We start from the raw sequence: 21,792 nt of genomic DNA on the forward strand, positions 1-21,792 counted from the left end.
AAAAAAAAAAAAGAACCTGTCAACTATTTATAAATCCCTGAACATTAAACAATGTACCTCATCAGTCGGAATGATTGGAATGTATATGAAAATTAATAAACTATGTAAGCTAAATTTCTCTATAGATCTCTTTCTCTGTCTACTGCACCACATTAAAAAAACTCGACAGATTTTCAACAAATTTAGAGGGTCCTTTTGGAAAAATCTACCTGGCAAAACAGCCCTATTTGCTCTACACACACAAAAAAAAAATTATCTTGTGGGACCCTAGTGATAGGTCATTCATTTATTTTTATTCTTAAAATACTACATTGTTTTTTCAATTTTCTAGAAGTCAAGTCCCTAAATTTAACTTTTTTGGCCACGCCCACGGCATTTGGAAGTTCCAAACCCGTCCCACAGCGCAGCCCAAGCCAGGGCAGTGACAATGCCAGATCTTTAACCCATTGCGCCACAAGAAAACTCCCAGAAATTTACCTTTTTAAAAAGTTTTCCAAGAATCTTTTGAGTAGAAAAAGCACCAAAAATGTTCAGATGTTTGCTCGTTTTCTCAAGTGATAGATTTTAAGTTTTCTTTAGACAAGTTACACCAGACAAAACTATTGTCCTGACGATTAATAATCCTCATTTCCATATATGCCAGATCTTCAAAATGATAATTATTTGAAATTTTTAAAGAAATTCTGGAAAGAATATTTCTTGGGGACAGAAAGGGAGAGATGGGCTTTTTAAAAATTAATGAAAGCAGGAGTTCCTGTCATGGCTCAGTGGAAACAAATCTGACTAGAATCCATGAGGATGCAGCTTCGATCCCTGGCCTCACTCAGTGGGTTAAGGATCTGGTGTTGCTGTGACCTGTGGTGTACATTGCAGATGTGCCTTGGATCCTGAGTTGCTGTGGGTGTGGGATAGACTGGAGGCTTACAGCTCAGATTCTACACCTAGCCTGGGAACCTCCACATGCCATGGGTGTGGCCCTAAAAAGATAAAAAAAAAAAAAAGAATGAAAGGGATATCTAATGAAAAAAACATTGGGGACCAATTCGGAGAGACAGATCTTCTTGGGCGGGCTTCCACCAAGATGAATGCCCAAACTGAAAAACCCAAAGTCCATGGAGAGGGTAACAGTTCACTTGCAGAGCAGTGAAGCACCTGGAGGCTTCCAGGAGAGCCAGTCAGGGGGGAGCCAACACTCTTATACAAGTACTTAAAATTAAAATCCTGCCTGAGAGACATTGGCTGAAAATACAGAGAGAAGACCATGTGAGTTAAGACACCACGAACTGAGAATATAAACAGCAATTATAAAACTTAAGCCCCAAATCAGTTAAGCTAAGGAATCTAGCAGTGTTTCACAATCTGAAATTTGTTCCTACTGTCAAGCCCAAAGGTACAAAGCTGTTCTAACAGGAAATACATGCTGAATCTAATTACCAAGCCCACAGAAATTTATTCAGATAAAGAGCCAGAATCCTTTTCACTTAAACAATATCTAAGCCTAAAACAGTATATTTCAATGGGACTTGGCAAAATAGATCAATATTTATTGTCTGAAACCATGGATTTCCTTAAGTTGACTCTTCACTTTCAAATGTCTGCAATTTCCAGTAAGTACCTACCCTGGTGTTATCATTACAAGGTCAGATGGTCTAAAATGCAGGCACTTAACTTGTGATCATGTTACTTCCCATGTGGGCGAGCTCTAGACAGCATGATCCAAGGTGAAGACTAGCAGGTTTATTCACACATTTACCAGAGAAAAGAATGACTAATGATCATCAAAGAAGTTTTGCTGTTAAGTTTCAAACCATTAAAGCTCTTTAAATCATCATAATTTTTAAAATTATATCTCAATAATTATTGTATTGTTCCTATTAAAGTTTATCAATGGTAAATGAGTCTCCTGGTCAGGGCCAGGTATTCCAGGTACTAAATGAGATGGAGATGACGTATCATACATTAAATCAGTAATTACTAAATAATTACATGTAAGAGATACTCGTAAATTCTGAAGACAGACTACAGGATTGTTCCAAGAGAAGTATTCATCTTAACCATTTTGAGAGAAATAATGATAAGAGAAAAGATTATAAAGCCTCTTTCCCTAGGAGTTAAATGGTGGGCCCCTCAAAAGATAGTCACAAAAGAGAATGGATGTGTGTACATATAAAGCTGAATCACTTTGTTATACAGCAGACATTATCACAGCATTGTGAAACAACTCTACTTCCATAAAACTTTTAAAGACTGGGGAAAAAAAAAAAAAATCAGACACAGCCTAATCCTCAGAACCATGAATGTACCCTCAAATGGGGAAAGTGTCTCTGCACATGGAGTTAATCTTAAAATGAGATCATCCTGGATTGTCTGGGTGGGCCCTAAACCCAATGACAAGTGTCCTTATAAGAGACGCACAGAGGGGAAGGTCCTATGAAGATGGAGGTAGAGCCTGGAATAACATTGCCACAAGCCAGGAAACACACTGGGCTGCTGGAAACTGGAGGAATTCTCTCCTAGAGCTGTTGGAGGCAGCGAGTTCCTGACACACCTTGACTTCAAATGCCTGGCCTCTAGAACTGGAAGAGAACAACTTTTTCTGTTTTAAGCCACCAAGTTTGTGGTCATTTGTTACATGGAAACTAATACACCTGAGGATTAAAACCCAGATGACCCTCAGAAGTGTTTTCTGAGAGTTCAAAAACAAAACAAAACAAAACAAAACACCATTTAGGTGACTCCTGATCTCTCCTGCAAATCTAGTTTTTCTAACACAGGATCCAACATGCCTGGCACATAGCAGGCATTCATCAATTTGCTGCCTCATCCTCATGGGCCTTCCGGCAACCCATTCTCTTCTCACCATAGAGCTACTGCCCAGCCACAGCTACTCTCCAAAGTCTGCTTTTCCAAATTAATACAGACTAATCTGTCCACCAGAATTATCTTCACATGTATCCTTCCAGAAGCCCTAAAAATCCTGGAGATTCTGATTCAGAATATCTCGGGTGGGGCTGAGGTATTTGCATATTTACTAAGCCTCACAAAAGATGCTGATGCCCACCAGGGGCTGAAAGTTTGAACCCAGGGCATTTAGCAGTTGGACTAGCTGTCTTGCTACTCTTATCCCCAAATCTTGGGCTGACAAGCAAGTGAAATCATTTGGTGGAGGGAGCAGGCAGCATGGCGTTGGAGGATAAACACACATAAGAGACTAGACACACTTTGAGAGCAATCTGCACTTAGTCCTCCAGAAAACGTGCCATTCATGTGACGTTTCTGAGTCTACACAGACTCCAAGGGTGGAGTGAGGGGACTGAGAAGATAAAGTGAAACCAGACTTGGTGTATAGCTAAAGATGAAGTCTTTTGGGTTTAAGTTATAAACTCCATGTGAATGATAAAATGTTTACACATTGAGGTATAAAATATACTGAGAAAATATAAATTAAAAAGGAAGCTATGGGAGTTCCCGTCGTGGCACAGCAGAAACAAATCCAACTAGGAGCCATGAGGTTGCAGGTTCGATCCCCGGCCTTGCTTAGTGGGTTAAAGTCCACTTAGTGGGTTAAGGATCCGGCATTGCCATGAGCTGGGGTGTAGGTCACAGACACGACTCGGATCCTGCGTTGCTGTGGCTGTGGTGTATGCCGGCAGCTGTAGCTCTAATTGGACCCCTGGCCTGGGAACCTCCATGTGCCGTGGGTGCGGCCCTAAAAGGACAAAAGACAAAAAAAAAATTTTTAAAAAGGAAGCTATGAATTAAATTCAGGTATTTATTGAACATTTACTATGTGTCAGACACTGTGCTAGGTGAGGAGCCTCTGATGAAGAAAAACATGGTCACTTCCCCCCTCTCAAGGACAAATCCAGGGCACTAGCAGGACAACAAAAACCCGAGTGTCTGGTTATAATGAATGTAAGATCTTGTCCCTTAGCCTGACCTCAGAAAGACCAACAAGAACTTAGCCAGTGGCTGAAGTTGATTTCTCCCTAGAGTCATGTTCAATACGGAACTGGTATTATCAAAAGATGAGAAAGTCAGTGTTACTGAGTTTAAGAAGGTGACATTTACTAAAGGTTAGAAGAATTTGAGGAAATTCTCCACTCCTGATTAAGTAAAAATTTAGAAATGATATTGTTACTTATTTGATTAACAAATGGAGCTGGAAGATTTGGTCTCTGACACTTGAGGAAATTCCTTAGTGAAACATCACACTACAGGTATTAGAATTAATCCTTTCCACAGGATTAACTCTAGTTTTTTTTAAGAGTGCAATGATGCCATTTTTCATTAACATATCATTGACATCATTGTTAAATTACATAGCTGAGTTAAGTTCAGAATTATGATCATTAACTCATTAGTACTTTACAGTATATCTCTGGCTCAAAACATCACTTCCACACAAAACCAATGACCCCAACCAGGATTGACATACATTCATCCACTCAGTATCCTCTAAGTTGCTACTGCATGCCAAGCACTCTGCTCGGCCCTGAAGTTGCAGCAATGAGCCCATAGTCTTGGCTTCTGGGCGGTCATTCTTTAGGAAATATTCCAACAATAACCACCCTCTCTGCCCATATGGCAGATATTCACCAATTACAGCACCCTCTTCTGCCAAAGCCCCTAAACTGCCTGAAGATCTTTCCCAATACACCACTCATGAGAATATTTCCAGTTATAGGTAGAACACAAGATGAAACTTATTGGCCATCCAAATATTAACCAAGCTACAGTGAGTCACTTGTGGTTCCCCCAAAATACTATTGCCTTGATTCATGTTTTCTGTTTCATTCACCTCCCTCTCCCCTTGTAGGAACATTCAAATCAGCTCTTCTGAAGATACAACTCAAAATGCTCCACCTTGAAGTCTCCTTAGTTCTCCACATTCCGATGTAAAGTCTTCTTCTCCATCTTTATGTTTCTTCCTCTTTTTTCTAATCAAATACATGCCATGCTTCCCATATATGTAACTTAAGGGTAAGAAATATGCCTTTTATGTCTTTAAATGCCACATATTATTTATCAGAAAGCTTTGCGTGCACAAACCCACAATCACATGCTTGCTAAGCACTGGTCCAGTTAATTAATTATGAGAGAACTTGGGATGGAGAATATGTAAGTTCACTCGGGAAAAAGCTCATAGTATATATACATTTAATGGAGGTTCATTATTTCTACTGTTCTGGTTATCAGGTTGCATTTGCAATATATTACTCTTGAGACTTCATTTATACGAAAGAAGAAAAATGATGTACAGAAATAGAGCTACAGATTCTTAACCTGTTAGTCATGGGCCCCTGGTGGCAGTGTAGCCCCTGATATTGTAAGCAGCATTTGTGTGTATGTGCATAGGTGCAATTTTGCCGGGGAGAAGATTTACAGCTTTCACCAGATTCCCAAAAGGGGTTACAATAACTAGAATATACATGCTATAAATGACTAATGTTGACAGATGTTTATGTGTTTGTTCTAACTCATCAAAATGGCATGTTGGGGAAAGAAGGGACCCCATTTACTGATGTTCCCAGGTTTACATCTCTCAGGATGTTCCTGGGAATCCCAAACTATTTTTCCTATGTTCACCGCTCCCACAAGAGAAAGTATGAAAAATACAGTCATAAACATAATGACTTAGCTTTTTTGGCACATAAACATCTAAATGATCAACAATGTATTTTAAACTTCCATATTTTCAGAATCTAATAAATCTCTAATGAACTTGGCAAATGAGTTTTTTGATGGTAGGTCTTACATACCTTCAGGAAATATGTTCTCAAAAGAATCCCTAATAAATAAATAATGGCTAATTACAAGGTTTTAAATTAGTAACTAATAGGGCTTTTCAACCTTGGGAAATATAAATAAGGGACTAGGAAAAGAAAATGCACATCCTTAAGAAGAATAGCATCATTGAATTAATGTTTATTTAAAACGATTCATGAGTTTTTCCATGAGTGTCAATGGACAGATTCACATCACAGACATACTTTCAGATACCAAATAACTATAACTAACTTTTGTCCACAAGACATACTAGGTCAAACAATGTGATCAATCCAAAGGTTATCTTTTGTTAAAGGATTTAAGGGCTTAGCTACAAAGATGATTAGTCAATCAACTGCTTATGAGACATTTTAAAAAAATAGAAAGCTTTTCCATGAATCAAATTTATTACAAAGAATTAATGTGTAATCAAAACCAAATACATTCCTTGGGACATGCCAGAGGCAAGCAAAATATTATTAACAGAAATAAAGTTAACAAAAAATAAGGCATTTTTTTTCTGAATGGTAATATAAAACATCATGGTGCATTATCATTACTTGACAACAGAAAACCAGCAAAGCATGTTTCCGTATTAACTTTTGTTGTTCCTATAATGGTAAAGCAAAAATTCCAACACAGCAAGTTAAATCATAAATTCTAGAAAGTGAGTCATAAAGAGGAGTTTTCTTTAACAGCATGTGATTCCCTACAAATAATGTGTCTTGTCTCAAAGCATGAGAAAAAGCATATTTACAATTTAAACAGAGCTCTGCCAGCCACTACGGGAACAACTCTCCCTCCATCTGTTTTGCTGACAGCGATGGTAGCTGGGTGATTACGCAGCCCCTCTAATGCATATAATATTTTAAAATAGTGAAAATCCACTTGTTCTTTTCTATTTTATTGATTTACACACTTCGAATGTGGCCATGTCAATGACCATATATGTACAAATATTTTAAAAGACAAAAATAACAATTATATACAATTTGCAAAGATTATGGTACCTTTCACCCAACCCAATGACTACAGACTTTCCAACACCCAATAACTATCAGGTACCGCCTGTCCAAACAAAGCCTCAATACTACATCTAGTTTTACTTTCTCTCAAATCCTTTCATTTTTCTTTTAAAAAAAAGTTTACAATTTACCTACCTCCTTTTAAACTGGCAATAGCTACAAGAGCAATGCCTTATGCCACAAATCAAGCCTTTTCCTACCCAAAATCTACTGTTAATTGAAGTCAATTTAACATTCAGATTAAATTCAGATGTCTAGATCCCAGATACCTGGGTATGAAATATTAAAATCTGCCAAGAGGAAGTAGATATTTTTCTCCTTTTCTTTTAACATAACCCACTATATAATAGTGAACTAAATATGTTTGTTTCATAGAAACAACTTACATTTGCCAATACAGAGCAAATGGTCTATGTACAGATACATTAGGACTGCCTAACTGACAGTGAGTATTGCCAGCTCCAAGTCAATGGAGCTAATATGGTGGAGCTCTCTGCTGAATGGACTTTCCCTTCAGGATACGTCGGATCTGGAAAGGAAACCAACAGGATTTGTCAGGTTTCTTTTTGACAATCAAAGCATCACATCTTCAGAGTTTCTTTCCTTTCTTACACACACTACCACCATTCCTATCTACCTATAAATAAGTATATGAAGAAAATATGCAATAATATGCGTCAAGATTTTTAGGTGACAAAAAATACAATTCTTTTAAAGTGTATTACAGATCTCCTATAATGATTGAGTCTAAGAAAGTAAAGCATCTCCATTAAAAATGATCTGAAGTTGAAACTCTAGCCATTTAACTAAGACCTATATTCTTTTCCTAATCTTTAGTCCTGCTATTTGTGAGAACATTTAATACAAGGCAGTAATTATGGTTATTATAATATCTCACCTCAAAGTCAGCCTCAACCAAGAATCCTAAGCCCACCTTATACACACAAGTAAATCTACAATGTCCTTTGTGTCAAGATAGTTGTCATGATCTCCAAGAACTGAAACAGCTGTGCTGTATTGTATGGGTCACAGGAAAGTCCCCAGGCTCATTCAGAGTCTAGTAATTGATTTTATACCCCAGTCTGACAAACTGTATGATCTGTCTCTCAGCCCACAGCAGATTAGAAGCAACAAATTTGAAGAAAGAAGACTGGAGTAGGGGATGCAACAGTAGGGGAGACACAGTGACCAGTCTGACAATACAGGCAAAGGAAACGTGCCCCCCCACACACACACACACAAACGCGCATGCGCTCGCAGAGACATGAAAATAGAAAGAATATTTAGTAGGAGTTAAACAGCTCTCCACACTCAACAATCCCTGGGAACATGGCTCTATGATAGCACACCACACACAGTGGAGCAGAAGTGAACACTGGGCATGGGACTCTGCCATTTACTATTTAATAATGGTTCCTAACCCTGCAACCACTCTGAGTCTCAATCTTCCCAGCTGAACCTTTACACTGCAAAGTTCTCATAACTATCAGGTGGCGTAATACATAGGAACATTCTACAAAAGTATCAACAGATTCATTTTAAGCTAAGAAGAGCTCTACCGATAATGAGTTACTGTAATGCTATGGTCATAATGAGGGCTGAAAATCAGAGGAAAGGTTAACTTGCATTCCATATATTTTATTTTGTGATTATTAAAGTATGTAATGACTCACAGCCATAATCACCCTCATTTCCTCCAGGGAAAGAGTCTCATCAAAAATATTTTATGTTCTTAAAAGATTCCATTCTTATCATCAAGAAATGTTTAGTCACATGAACTGTTCAACCCCAGCATATATAACTATATATCTTGAGTAGAGCAGAATTTTATTTAAAGTATAAAATGTTTCCAGGTTCAACATTACATAATTAATCTTTCCATTTTTTATTTAGGATCACTTACTAATAGATATCATTGTTAACAGCTGATACATACTGCGCACTCACTATGTGCCTGGGACTATTCCGAACACGGATACTGACTCATTTAACACCCACAATAGTTGAAGGCTCACCACTTACTCAAAAAACTAAGATTCTCTTTCCTTGCAGGAGACTTACTATCTCCTCTTTCATTAATTTCCAAACTTCAACCCATTCTGACTTACCCCAAACTCCAGTATGTGTCATGGAGGAAAAGGAAAGACTACCTGACTTTTGACTATTTGGATAAACCCTCAAATTTCTTACTCTTCCTCTGGAAATGAAGCAATCAACTCCAAAGGACTACAGTGACCACTGTGAGATCCAGGCACTGATGGAGCCCACCTGAAAAGCACCCACTGGCCTCGGCCCCTTACGCCCGGACCAGTGCCTGACAGTATCTCTCCTCACATCTGCGGCTCTCACCTGTTCTCCCACAGGGCCATCAGGAACCAAATGCACTGGCTGCTCGTTCTCCAGGTTCCGAGTACTTGGGTCTGCTCCCTTCCTCATCAACAGGCGGACTGCATCCAACTGTGTCACCCGATACTGCAGGCTGGCAGCAACATGGAGGGCGGTGTTTCCATTGTAAGCCTGAAGACAAAGAGATGAAATGATGTGATCAGGAAGGGAGACTTTCACAAAAGCAGCTCAAAAGCTTGAAGAAAGTATAAAGAAGGTCATTCCAATGCCTGTGCAGTTTTTAAATCTTTCTAAAAGTACCTTTGCATTCACAAAAGACAGGCAACTGGGCAGTTCCAAAAAGAGGCGAATGAGTTCCAGATTCGCTTCTTCAGCTGCCAAATGCAGGGCTGTGCGGCCACTTTTACGATCCTTGTCAAAGGCAAGAAAGAGGAAAAAATGAACATGCAGATACCATGCCCTAGATCTACTTCTCACCCAGTCTCTCATGTGTCTGACTCACTTTCAGAGCTCCCTTCTCCACAAAGCCTTCTTTCACCCCAAGCTCCATGGAATCTCTCATTCCTCTTAGGTTCCCTATTAATTTGCCTACATCTTCTCATCACACCTACCCTTGTACACAGGGTGGCCATAAAATGTAGAAACATAGAGGATACCGTTTTATCATGTGCAGTGATACAGCATAAGAAGTCATGTATTATGCATTTGCCTCTGTTTCCAGGCTTGGTGGCTGCTCTGTAGACTTATCAGCTATATCTTCCACCACTGGTATTAGTAACTTCCCAAGGGCCCAAGAGGCTTATGAATTTAGGTATCTTCTCCCACAGCCCCTAACTTGCTGCCTCGTACATAGGGGACACTCAATAAAGAAACCTCAAATTTAAAGATCATAAAATATTTTCCAGTTTAAAAAGCAGAAGATTTAAGTCCAGATTCCACAATGATGAAGAAACCCCTACAAAAACCACTAACTTTATTATCTGTGTATGACAATGGAAGCCAAAATAAAAATATCAGTTTCAAGCATTTTCTTTTCCTTCCAAATAAAAACTAATTTCTTTCACAGCTAAATAATCTTTTGCATAATAATCCATATTATCAAAAAGATTATATTTAAAAGCAAATCAAGAAAGTGTTTAAAATCTAAGCCTCTTAACTAACTGTACATTACTATTCACTCCATGAATTTAAAAAGAGGGAAAAATTAAATAACAAAGAGGGAAAAGTTTTCATCTATACTTGAGAACAAGGTCTTGTGCTATAACCACTTCCCTCTCACATCCCATTTCCAAACTCCTCTGTGAATTTACCTTAGCTTCCACTGCAGCTCCCATTTGAATCAAACCCTTAATTGTATCAACTAGACTCTTATTTTTCAGTAAAAGTTCCTGAACTTCAGGTGAATGGGGCTGTTGATTTCTCTGGAGTTCATGCACCACAGCGTTGTGTGCCATAACTGCACAGTGTAGAGGAGTCAGGCCTAGAAAAAAAGTATAATAAAGCAGTGCTCAAGCATCCCGTCAATTCTTTTAGTTGTTCTATAATTACAAACCTAAAGGATGCCCTGTCACACGACCTATATATGGGCGCCACAAGAACTAGTAAGGCAAAGTGAGTAATCTTTCCACTGAGTCTTAGTGCTAATTTTATCTATAGGATATTCTCACTTTTTTTACTACCTCCCTTTCCTCTTGGTGTTGAACTTCATACCCTTAGAACTAATGGGCCCCTCTCTCTGAATGTTTCTTCACAAGATAATGTATCAATTGCTCACCATCATAGTTAGTTGCCTCAAGATCCACGAACTGATTGCTCCTCACGGCTCCCTTCTGAATTGCCTGCAGAATTTAAAAACAGGCCTCTATCAGCAAAAGACAAGCAACACAAATATTTATCTCTTAATAATCCAAGAAAGGAATGAGTCTACTTGAAAGAGATTATTGCAACAGGCAATCTACATTCAACTTCTAATATCCAAGCCCTGGCCCTTGAGCCCTGTGATAATGGGAGTGTAGCTCGCTGTCTCTTACCTGAAGCACCTGGGAGTGGCCCTTCTCTGCACAAACATGCAGAGGGGTTCTTCCCCAGCAGTCAGTGGTATTCACCTGGGCCCCAAGGTTCACCAGATCCTGCACAATGAGGTGCTGATTGGCAGCCACTGCCACCTGAAAGGCACTCTGAGGGCATTCAGAGTAAAAAACAAACAAACAAAATTCTTTAAAACATGTAACATTATCATAACAAACAATATGAACCTAAACTAAGACTGAAGGGAAAAACCCACAGAGAGAAAATAAATCCTATCAATAAGCAATAAGATACTGCAAGGAACAACACAAGGAAACTAAACTGAGCTTGGGGTGTGGCTTTATTATACCCAGTTAGTCTTTGGTCAAATAACCACAAAGTTAACGTTAATAACTTCAAGGTTGGTGGTGACAAAGTCAACATCCCAAAGTTAATATTAACTAACTCTCTTGGTCTGAAGCAATCTACACATAAATATGAGACTAGAACTCTGAAAATGACCCACACATAAGTATGAGACTGGCCGTCATCTTTTTCCCTTTGCCACACCTTTGCCATCTCCCTCTGTTAAGAGCCTCACCTGTCCATTGTGCTCTTTAATATCCAGCATGTGAAGCGCATTCATCTTTCTTGCAAGGACATAGGAAAGTGCCCTTCTCCCTTGGGCAACGGCAATATGGAGGAACCTGGGCAAGAAGGAAAGGAAAAGAGGTGAATTAGTTTTGATTTCACTACGTTCATTCTTTAAAAAAAAAAAAAAAAAATTCTTCCTTTAGCCTCTTTCTTGATATGTTGGTGCATACAAATGAAAAGGTACAGAGCAGGATTTGTCTGTTCTGCTAGGTTGGTAATACACCTGAGTGGCAGCAAGGTGAGCTAGGTCACCAGAAAGAAGTATGCTGAGCATCACACTGATTGCCTCAAGTCTACTTTTTTTTTTTTTGTCTTTTTTCCATTTCTTGGGCCGTTCCTGCGGCATATGGAGGTTCCCAGGCTAGGGGTCGAATCAGAGCTAGCTGCCGGCCTACACCAGAGCCACAGCAACGCGGGATCCGAGCCACGTCTGCGACCTACACCACAGCTCATGGCAATGCCAGATTCTTAACCCACTGAGCAAGGCCAGGGATCGAACCTGCAACCTCACGGTTCCTAATCAAATTTGTTAACCACTGAGCCACGATGGGAACTCCTCAAATCTATTCTTTTTAATGTTCATAGACACACTAGGAAGGAGTATCCCAAAACTGAGGCAGAAAGAGGTTAAAAAACTTGCCCAAGGCCACAAAGATGTCAGGCCATGTCAGCGTACAATCTGTAAGTCCACTCACAGTTGATCATGATGGACCAACCATGATCTAACTGATTTTGCTCTATAGTCACAATCTACTCTGATCTTCAAAACTAAATATTCAAAGAAGACACACAGACTTTTACTCATTTAGAACAGGTAATTTTTTTTTAGCCAGAAAGAAAATATAAGGAAAAGTTTTACATGAAATATGAGCTATCACTGGACAGCAGTTTCTACCTCCACTGGTCACCTTGACTAGCCAACCACTTACTAATATAACTTGGCATGCCCTAGAGAAATCCACTAGGTTCAACAAGCTTAGCTTACCAAATTAGGTCAATGAGAATAAAGGGATACTCACGTGTCACCATCTGCATCCTTTGAGAGAAACTGGTCTTGGGAGATATTTGCCAATTTGCTTTCTTCCTGCTCCACTTGCCACTGAAAAAATGACTTCCCTAACTGTGTGGTGCTCATTGCATTTCCGACAATATCCTGCAACTGCCGTGAGGTGCTTAGAGGGGCAGGGCCTGCGTCATGCACCAGGGCCTCACATGCCTGGTGTGACATCAGGTTGAAGTTTTGCACGTGGGCATCAGTTTGTTGCTGAACACTGGGGGAAGTCTGAGGGGGTACAGCAGTATTCTCAGATTCTCTGGGATCATTTAGAAGGGATGCAAAACTTTGGTTCAGGCAGTACTGTGATTCCTGACTGTCAAAGATGTTTGGTTCATAGGTGGGGGACAGGGAAGTTCTGGAATAAGGACTGTATTCCAGAGCTGAGTTGTGGGTGTAGTGTGGAGGCGGCGGCAGCGGCTGCGGCTGCACATTCTGGTTCTGTGGAGAATACTGGTACATGGAAGCCTGATCCATCATGTGTGGGGAGCCACTGACTTGGAAGGGCTGGTATTTCTGAGGTGGAGAGAAGACCTGCCCTCCGTGGAAGTCCTGACACTGCTCGTGGGGGGAGCCCTGAGGGACCCCCACAGGGCTCATCCAGCTAACTTGGACAGTGTTCAGGGAAACCGGGCTGCATTCATTCTTAATGTTGATGATGTTCTGAAGCAGGTCAGCACTGCTGTCCTGTTTGGATTCATTGTGATGGACATCTTCCATGCTCTCTGCAGGTGTGGGTGTTTGAGGTGGTGTCTGGAAAGGAAGAAAAAGTAAGTGGCACACTCCCTTCCAAAATTATCCCAGGAATCATTTCTGAAGGGCGTCTGGAGGAAAACTGTAAGATACATACCAAAAATTGGGTATGTAACAATGCTGATCTTTTACAAGCTGGTCCATCGGACAATGAATCAGGACCTTTCCTTTTCCCAGTATACGATACTGTGTTCTTCAATTCTATACCCAAGAAAGGAATACGGAATCTGTGATGATTTTATTTTACAAATTTTTACCCATGATCACACTACATTATTTTACCCCAGAGACCCCATAATATTATAAATAGAGATAACTCTTACCTGTGAATTGCTCTCTGTTCACACCTTGTGTCTATAAGGAAAAAAAAGTTTCTAATTTAGTGTGTAATAAATGGTTTCCTGATTAACAGACATCAATAAACTTATCTCTAGCAGTCTTTACAGCTCACCATAAACCTTTGATACAGCTATGCTAGCAATATTTATTTTCTATGTTAATTTCCATCCTATCTTGCAACTTCCCCCATTTTCACTTTCACATTAATTCAATTCAGGTCAGGATAATAATTAATAAGGCCACTTGAATTTTCCCTTTCTAGCCAAAATGTTCCATTTTAATTGAACCCCATTAATTTCCTTGTGCCTTGCTTGCCTTCGTTTACTTATTCATTAAATTTCTCTTGCACACTTGCCAATGCCTAGCCCTGGGCTAAGTGGCAGGAATACAGCAGACAGCAGGACAAACAAGTTCTCTGTCCTTTGGACTTTGTGGTCTACAAGACTTACTGAACTTAGGCTAGCAGAGAGTAATACCCTGACAACTAATCTCCCTGTTCCCCAACCCAAAGCAAAAAAATCAGGTGCCACCTTAAAATCATCAATGGTTTGTCCGGAAGCCTTTTGTTTATGACTTCGGATGTGCAACAGGAGTTCCTTCACTGAGTTCTTCACACGAACACCTTGAAAGGGTCCTCTCTGCTGCCTTCCAACCCCCATATGGGGCTCAGCTGTTCAACAGAAAACAAAACATATTTAAATTAAGTCTCTTCATAACATGAATATTATTAACATTAAAAGCATAGCTGTCCAATATAATTAAGTCCCCAAACAAGAGATCGCAAAGTCTCTCCAAATTGCTCTGGTCAATGACCTTGCACATCAGTCCCCAGCCAAATACCATTTCCCACCAGGCACCCTAAGGAATTAAAGCTCATAAAAACGACGTTTCAAGGGTCCCAAGAGCCAAGAGATAAACCCAAATTGAGCCTCTCTCTGACTCTCAGCCCTACCCACCCATGAAACAGAATCACCAATTTTGCCATCCTAACTCTCATAATCTATAATTATTCTAGACTTTTGAAAAACCTTGGCGAGCAAGAAATAAATGATGAATTTTGAGCTTTTCAAGCCAAAGGCTTTAGTCCACACAAAAATTTTTATCAATTCCACTCTCCTAAAAAGGCACAAAACAAACCTCTTCCGAAGATCTCAATGTACAAAACCTAACAATTAACAATGTCTCAGTTTCTTATTTCCTTTAGTTCAGCTATGCCAAGAAAGCTGCTTAAATTCACTGAGCTTAAACACATTTCCACATCACACACAGGATTTCCCCTCACCGACTGTTTTTGTAATTGCTCACACAGGCCCTCTAAGTAAAAAGGAAATCATCTCATTTCATATTTAAGCCTGAAAATACACTGTAAATGTAGGTCTGTGAGTACAGCATTCCACTCTGACCACTACTATGTCACAACCTCTAGGGATGAGCTGAACACCAAGTAAACACACAAAGAGTCAGGAAATGAATAATTCAGCAGCTCTGTTAAGAGTAGAAAAAAAATAAGATGGGAACAAAAACAAGGCGTAATTTGAACACATACATATCATTACATCTACGTAAGAAACAACTCCTGGATAGGGCCAATTAAACAACTAGTTAGTTTTATGTTTAAGTTTAGGTCTATCTTGCCAGACTCAAACACAGCATTTCCCAGGAATGACAACAGTTAGTAATTCAACGTCATGGGGAGAAATATTCAGTTTCAGAAATCCCCTACGGTGAACCAAAGAACTAGTAAGTTAGTTTCAGCCAGATAAAGGCCAAATGTGAAGGGAAAAAAGGTTCTAAATGTACAATTTTTGCATTTGCTACACACTTAACATAGAGGGGGCATGTTATACAATGGAACAGCTTAAATCGCTTTTTAAACTTTAAAATGAAAAATCTCATTTTAAAACAAAACACAACCAAAACAGGAGTGGCTGGCAGTGGGGAACACCTGACAGAAAATGTTCTTTAAAATCATGCTGATTAAATTTTCCAACATTTGAGATTATCTAAAAGTTCTTTGGTTTATCTACAGTGGCATTCTGTTTTCCCCCAAATTATACAACTAGGTTCATTAAGAAAAAGAAACTAACAATTCTCAGCCCAAGAAAGAAAACACTACGCCTTTCTTTGCCAGATACAGCTAAACCATTCAAAGGCACACAAAACAAGAGTGCAGAAATTCTGGGCAGACTTCAGAAAAATCACAAACTCAAGGTATAAATTGGATTTCGGCCAGTTTCATCTCATATCTTGTAATATTGGTTTCTTTTTTTTATAAAGTTCCTTTATTTAAAAATCCCACAAATACGTACTTCGGAAGAAATAAATCACGACCTTCGATACTGTGCTCAAACCCTTATCACCAGCTACAGCCTTTCACCAACAGTCAGAAGAAAAAGTTACAACTGCATCAGATCCAAAACCTCACCACAGAATGTGAATTAGAGCTTAATAAAGGTGCTTTTAGTTTTGTTTTGTTTTTAAGAAAAAACGAGGAAATCTAACGTCATCCCCTCCCCAAGTTAGAACTGTAGGTTTCAAGCTACCGGGTCAGCTGGACGGCACCCAGATTTCACAGACGGTCAAACGACATCGAACGACATGAAACCCCCAGCGCAGGGCAAGGCATCCAGTGGTCGCCTAATAATGGCGTCTAGCGTGATTATGAACGCCGCTAAGGTAGACGCAGAGGCCACCCAACATCTGGCCTTGGTACTTGCATCTGGGCGGCTCAGACTCCCCTCCCTGCCGGTGGGCCGCGCGCAGAATGGCATCCAGGGGCCTCCCCTACCCGGGCCGGTGGCTACCTTGCAGCCGCTCAGCACGCGCGCCGCCTCTCGGCCGGGACTCCACCGCCCCGCAGGAGGACACCGACGAGGCGGAGGAGAAGTCGGAGGAGTCGGAGCCAGGTGAGCCAGGCGCCGAGGGCCCAGACGACGAGCAGCTCGCGTCGCAGGCGCCGGGGGCGGCGGCGGGCGGCGACGCGCTGTAGAAGTAGGCCAGGTTGAGCGGGCTGGTCATGAGACCGCAGTCGCCGGCCGCGTCCAGCAGCCCCTCTCCGCCGCGGCTGTCGTCCAGCAGCTTGTCCACGATCATGCTCCCGGGCTCGGCGCTCGGGGACCCCAGACACCTGTGCCACCGGCTCGCTGAGCGCGGCTACCTCCCGGCTCTGGCTGTGGCTGTGGCTGTGGCCGTGAAGAGCTCGGAGACCTACGCGGGTACGGGCGCGGCCCCGGGCTGCTCGACTATTTAACCGGCCTTCGCGGCCAGGGGCGGGGAGAAGGGGCCATCGCGTCGCCAGCCTCCCCCGTCCGCGATCGGGCCATTGGCAGCGTCCAGACCGCCTCCCGGCCCCTCCTCCGGATGTGCCCTGTTTCCAGTAAAATGTACAGGATTAAGCAATGTGTCCTCCGCCCTCACCCCGCCCGCCAGGCTCCGCCCAGACCGAAGGGCTGTTTTCTTGCCCTTCACCTGGAAACCCAGACCCCGGACCCCCGAGCCCCGCCCCAGCCGCCCGCCGCCGCGAGATGCCCCGGCCCGCCTGGCCTAGGCGCCCAGAAAGGGGGCGCGCAGCACGGGCCTCATCCGCGGAGGGCGCCGCGGAGGCGGGGAGGCAACGATGGGAACAGGTCGGCCTGGTTCCACGGAGTAGGAAGTGCTAGAAGGTGCGCGCCACGCAGCGCTCCTGCCGCCCTGCCCCAAGCTTCTTGCGAGCCCAGCCAAAGTGTCTCTGGAAGGTTCTTAAGGGCCCGTCTTCCCTCAACTTAGCGTTTGGCCACGTTCCTTTTGGCCACGTCCCAGAGGGATGTTGAAGTCATTTTTCTATATTCAATTAACGTCTGGGCAATGATTTTTTTTTTCTTTTTTGGTGCAGCCGGGAATAAAATGCGATGCCCTATATCCCTGTCTCCTTCAATATGGGGGGGGGGGGGAAGCACCTTAGCAAAATGATAAGTATACATGTATGTGTCAGTATTTATATAGATGTAATTTCTTCATTTCTGCATGACTTTGTGTTGGATAAACACAGGAATTTTGCTCTTTCCTACCTTAAACATTTTAATGGAGTTAACACTTTTTTTTTTAATTGAATCCCTGTTACTTGTTAAAAACTTGCCTAATAGTTAGCAGGAACAAAAGATGAATGAGTTATATCTGCCCTTTCAAGTATATTTTAGTCCTCTGAGAATGATAAGTACATACATGCTATATTAAAAGAAACTGAGTGTGATTAAATATCATGAGTGATTCAAAGTTCAGCGAGTGTCCTAAAAAGAAAGACAACCTCTGGGAGAGGGAAAGATGAGGTCATGAGGAAAATCTTTGCAAAGAAGGTGTCATTGGAGATAAGATGCCACCCAAAAAGAGGGGTGGGGTTTCAGCCCAAAACATTTATAGGAGGAGGGAACAGTATTAGCAAAGAATTAAGCAAAGGGGTCAGATAAAAGCTTACAGCCCCTTTTAGGATAGTCAAAGGGAAACTGACAACATTAAAGCTAAAAAGGTAACTTGGTGCCCTTGGGTGGAGCACCTCCAGTGACAGGCTGAGACTGAGTCTCTAATAAACATTGAGTGAACATGAAAGAATTTGAGGCAGGCAAAATAATCTGGAAACAGCTCAGAGAGGTGAGACTGAGGGGCCCAGAGGCCATCAGAAACCACTGTAATATCCCAAAAGAGAACCGCCCTGACCCTGGGGCAGAGGCAGTGGGAAAGAGGAAAGTAAATGGAAAGAAAAGAGGGCTGGGCAGCATTGCTAGGGCAGAATGCACAAGTCTGACCTGGTTGGAGGTGGGCACCAATGAAGGGGTACCCTCTTATGCTGTGGTTTGAGGCAGGATGACCATGTGAATAGTGATACCAGCTTCAGATCACAGGGAAATTAGCACAAGTAGATTGTTAGGGTCCCAGGAGAAAAAAGCAGGGAGGAAGAGAAGAGAGAGGCAGTGAGTTTGAATTGTTACTCAGTATTAATAGGTGGTATAACACCCCTGTGGGATTCCAAAGGAAACATTTCCTTGTTTCCTACAAGCGTGGTATTGCCATAGGAACTTCATGCTGCCTTTCCCGCCTGCCATTTTTGGGGATTTGGTCTTTTTTTTTTTTTTTTTTCCATGGCTCAGCGGAAACGAATCTGGCTAGTATCCATGAGGACGCAGCTTCCATCCCTGGCCTCACTCAGTGGGTTAAGGATTGCCCTGAGCTGTGGTATAGGTGCCAGACGCAGCTCAGATCTCGCATTGCTATGGCTGTGGCATAGGCCAGCAGCTACAGCTCTGATTTGACCCTTAGCCTTGGAACTTTCATATGCCTCAGGTGTGGCCCTAAAAAGACCAAAAAAAAAAAAAAAAAAAGTTCCAAATGAGATATTAGGCTTTCTCAATAAAATCCATTTGAATTTTTTTCCTCCCCACTAACATATTTTATGTATAATGAAGACCTTAAATTGCCATCCAAATAAACTCATGGCCAATTTTTTTTTTACAAAATTAATTCTCTCCCTAAAATTATTTCCTGTTTCACCTGGTATATAAAAATTCAAACTTCAAGATCATGGCCTCTGGAGAACTTAATATAGATTAATATTGTCAGGATGTTTCAAAATAAACATTCAAAGGTTTCTATGAAATGTCAAAGCAATCACACTGTTTAAAAAGACCACCAACCCCAGCAGAAGTCAGGAATGGTTGTTTGTTAATATCACTATGAAATTTAAATACACTTTTCTCATTTAAAGTGCTGAAATAAAAACCCAGTTTACCCTATTAGGCTGAGTGATATGACACTGTCACTGCTTTAATCAAATATGGTAGATCATTCACCCTGTGGAGACAACCAACAGTGTTATGAGGACTCTCTGGAAAAGTCCACTGAGGCCAACAGCCTGCACCAACTTTCCAGCCACATGAGTGAGCTGTTCTGAAAGCTGATCCTCCAGCTCCATGTCTGGCTTTCAGATGACTGTGGCACTGACCAGCATCTTAAAGGCAGTCATAGGAGTAACCCTGAGTTAGAAACCCCCTCTCCAAAGCCACTGTCAAATTCGTGACCCACAGAGACAGTACATGAAAACTGAGCTCTTAAGAATTTGCCCAATTTACACTGTTCATCATAGGTAGAGAAGAGATTAAAATCCTTATCTGAGTCTTGGAGCCTGATCTTTTGCTTTAAAAAGGGAAATCAGAAAACTAATTTCCTCAAGGCTCAGATGTAGTGTCTATATCTAAAAATACAGAAAAAGATGAAAATGACATGTCAGACAGTTACTTGACTCATGGAAAGAAGAAATCTATTCCGAAGCAATTGGAAGGAACTGTAATTAAAAACTAAAAATATGACAATGCTATCATTCACTTGGCTTTCTAGATGTTAATAATTTACCTTATGGCATGTCATACAATAGAACATTTCTGCATAATATCATGGTGCCAGTTAGGTTGTAATACCATTTTGAGACCAATCATTCAGAGTTTTAAAAAAGGAACTGCATAGTTTCTATGTGGCACAAAGGTATTGGCAGTGTCTCTGCAGTATCAGGTCATGGGTTCAATACCCAGTCTGGAGCAGAGGGTTAAAAGATCTGCGCTGAGGTCAAAACTGCAGCTTGGATCTGATTCCTGGCCTGGGAACTCCGTATGCCCGAGGGGTAGCCAAAAAATAAAAATATAAAAAAGGAACTGCGGTGTTCCCACATGGCTCAGTGTGTTAAGGATCCAGCATTATCACTGCAGCAATTCCATCCATGGCCCAGAAACTTCCACATGCCACAGGCGAGGCCACAAAAAAAAGGAACTGATGGAACTGACTTTTTTAATGTAGATGCAATGAGCTTATGAAAAGCCAAAATTTATTTTGTGCAGCTTTTCAAACTTTAGGAGAAAAAGCCAGAGAGAACAATAAAGCCTGCTAGAGCTTCTCTTGCTGAATCCTTCTAGATAAAAAGTCACCAAAAGAAACCATGGCACTTTCCAATGTTATAGTAACTCATCAAATTAAAGATTCAACTACAAACATTAAAACTGACCTTTTCTGCAGAACTGCATGTTTGCCTTTGAAATGGACAGATCCACAGACTATCTGGACTTGATATATTGGTTATTTTCATCAGGAATCAGCACCAGCTAATCATCAAAGATCTTTTATATGAGTGCTTGACAACAAATATAAGGACTGCCAAATCATTTGAATTATACAATAAATTTTTCTGAATTTCTCTTTTATCGTAGAACAGTTATGTTGCCATTTGAACCATTTGCCATTTGGTACAAAAGCTATGTTGGGTAAAACTGCCTATGCCTTGCAACAAAGCAAGACAATGGCAGCAAAATGAACTAGTTACCATTGTATTCTTCACCACTAGCCATTTGCAGAAAAAGGAAAAAGAAAAAGAAGCTAGTTTCACAGAAGAAAAGTCATAGATGAAGCAGAAACAATTATTAACTTTATTAAAACTTGACCCTTGAGGAGTTCCTACAGTGGTGCAGCGGAAACAAATATGACTAGGAACATAAGGTCGAGAGTTCGATCCCTTGCCTCACTCAGTAGGTTAAGGATCTGGCATTTCCGTGATCTGTGGTGTAGGTCGCAGACGCAGCTCAGATCTGACATTGCTATGGCTCTGGCGTAGGCTGGCAGCAACAGCTATGATTTGACCCCTAGCCTGGGAAACTCCATATGACCCGGGTGCAGCCCTAAAAAGAAAAAAAAAAAAAAAAAGACCAAAAATATTGACCCTTGAAATACACATATCTTTAATATTCTATGATGACTGTCTGGAAGGGCATTTGGTCTATTAGACTGAATGATATGATATGACATTGTCATTTGTTCTAATCAAATACTGTTTGA

The 21,792-nt window shown here is 41.1% G+C and overlaps 1 protein-coding gene across 3 annotated transcripts; it reads right to left on the bottom strand.

Annotated features, from left to right (window-relative positions):
* Nucleotides 1-5,903: 5,903 nt before the first annotated feature.
* On the bottom strand, nucleotides 5,904-17,040 carry NFKBIZ (NFKB inhibitor zeta). Of its 3 annotated transcripts, XM_047793209.1 has the most exons (12): nucleotides 16,752-17,040; nucleotides 14,478-14,617; nucleotides 13,932-13,962; nucleotides 13,706-13,809; nucleotides 12,821-13,608; nucleotides 11,749-11,854; nucleotides 11,171-11,317; nucleotides 10,915-10,978; nucleotides 10,451-10,620; nucleotides 9,441-9,551; nucleotides 9,144-9,311; nucleotides 5,904-7,323 (listed from the first exon to the last, which is right to left on the bottom strand). In XM_047793209.1, the coding sequence occupies exons 1-12, from the start codon at nucleotides 17,038-17,040 to the stop codon at nucleotides 7,270-7,272; spliced, it is 2,172 nt and encodes a 723-aa protein (XP_047649165.1). In that variant the 3' UTR covers nucleotides 5,904-7,269. The 3 variants fall into 3 exon arrangements, with proteins under 3 accessions (XP_047649165.1, XP_047649155.1, XP_047649174.1); XM_047793199.1 differs by having other exon boundaries at nucleotides 5,904-9,311; XM_047793218.1 differs by having other exon boundaries at nucleotides 5,904-9,311; nucleotides 16,491-16,874.
* Nucleotides 17,041-21,792: the final 4,752 nt, after the last annotated feature.

The sequence above is a fragment of the Phacochoerus africanus genome, chromosome 1, assembly GCF_016906955.1.
Source record: "Phacochoerus africanus isolate WHEZ1 chromosome 1, ROS_Pafr_v1, whole genome shotgun sequence".
Taxonomy (NCBI): domain Eukaryota; kingdom Metazoa; phylum Chordata; class Mammalia; order Artiodactyla; family Suidae; genus Phacochoerus; species Phacochoerus africanus.

What these genes read in the sequence shown, in the direction of transcription:
- NFKBIZ (XM_047793199.1), bottom strand. Translation starts at nt 17,040, where the DNA reads ATGATCGTGGACAAGCTGCTGGACGACAGCCGCGGCGGAGAGGGGCTG. An exon ending in AAACCATTGATGATTTTAAG is followed by an intron (nt 13,963 to 14,477) that starts GTGGCACCTGAT and finishes TTTTCCTTATAG; the next exon opens with ACACAAGGTGTGAACAGAGA. An exon ending in TGTCTTTTGTGAATGCAAAG is followed by an intron (nt 9,312 to 9,440) that starts GTACTTTTAGAA and finishes CTTTGTCTTCAG; the next exon opens with GCTTACAATGGAAACACCGC.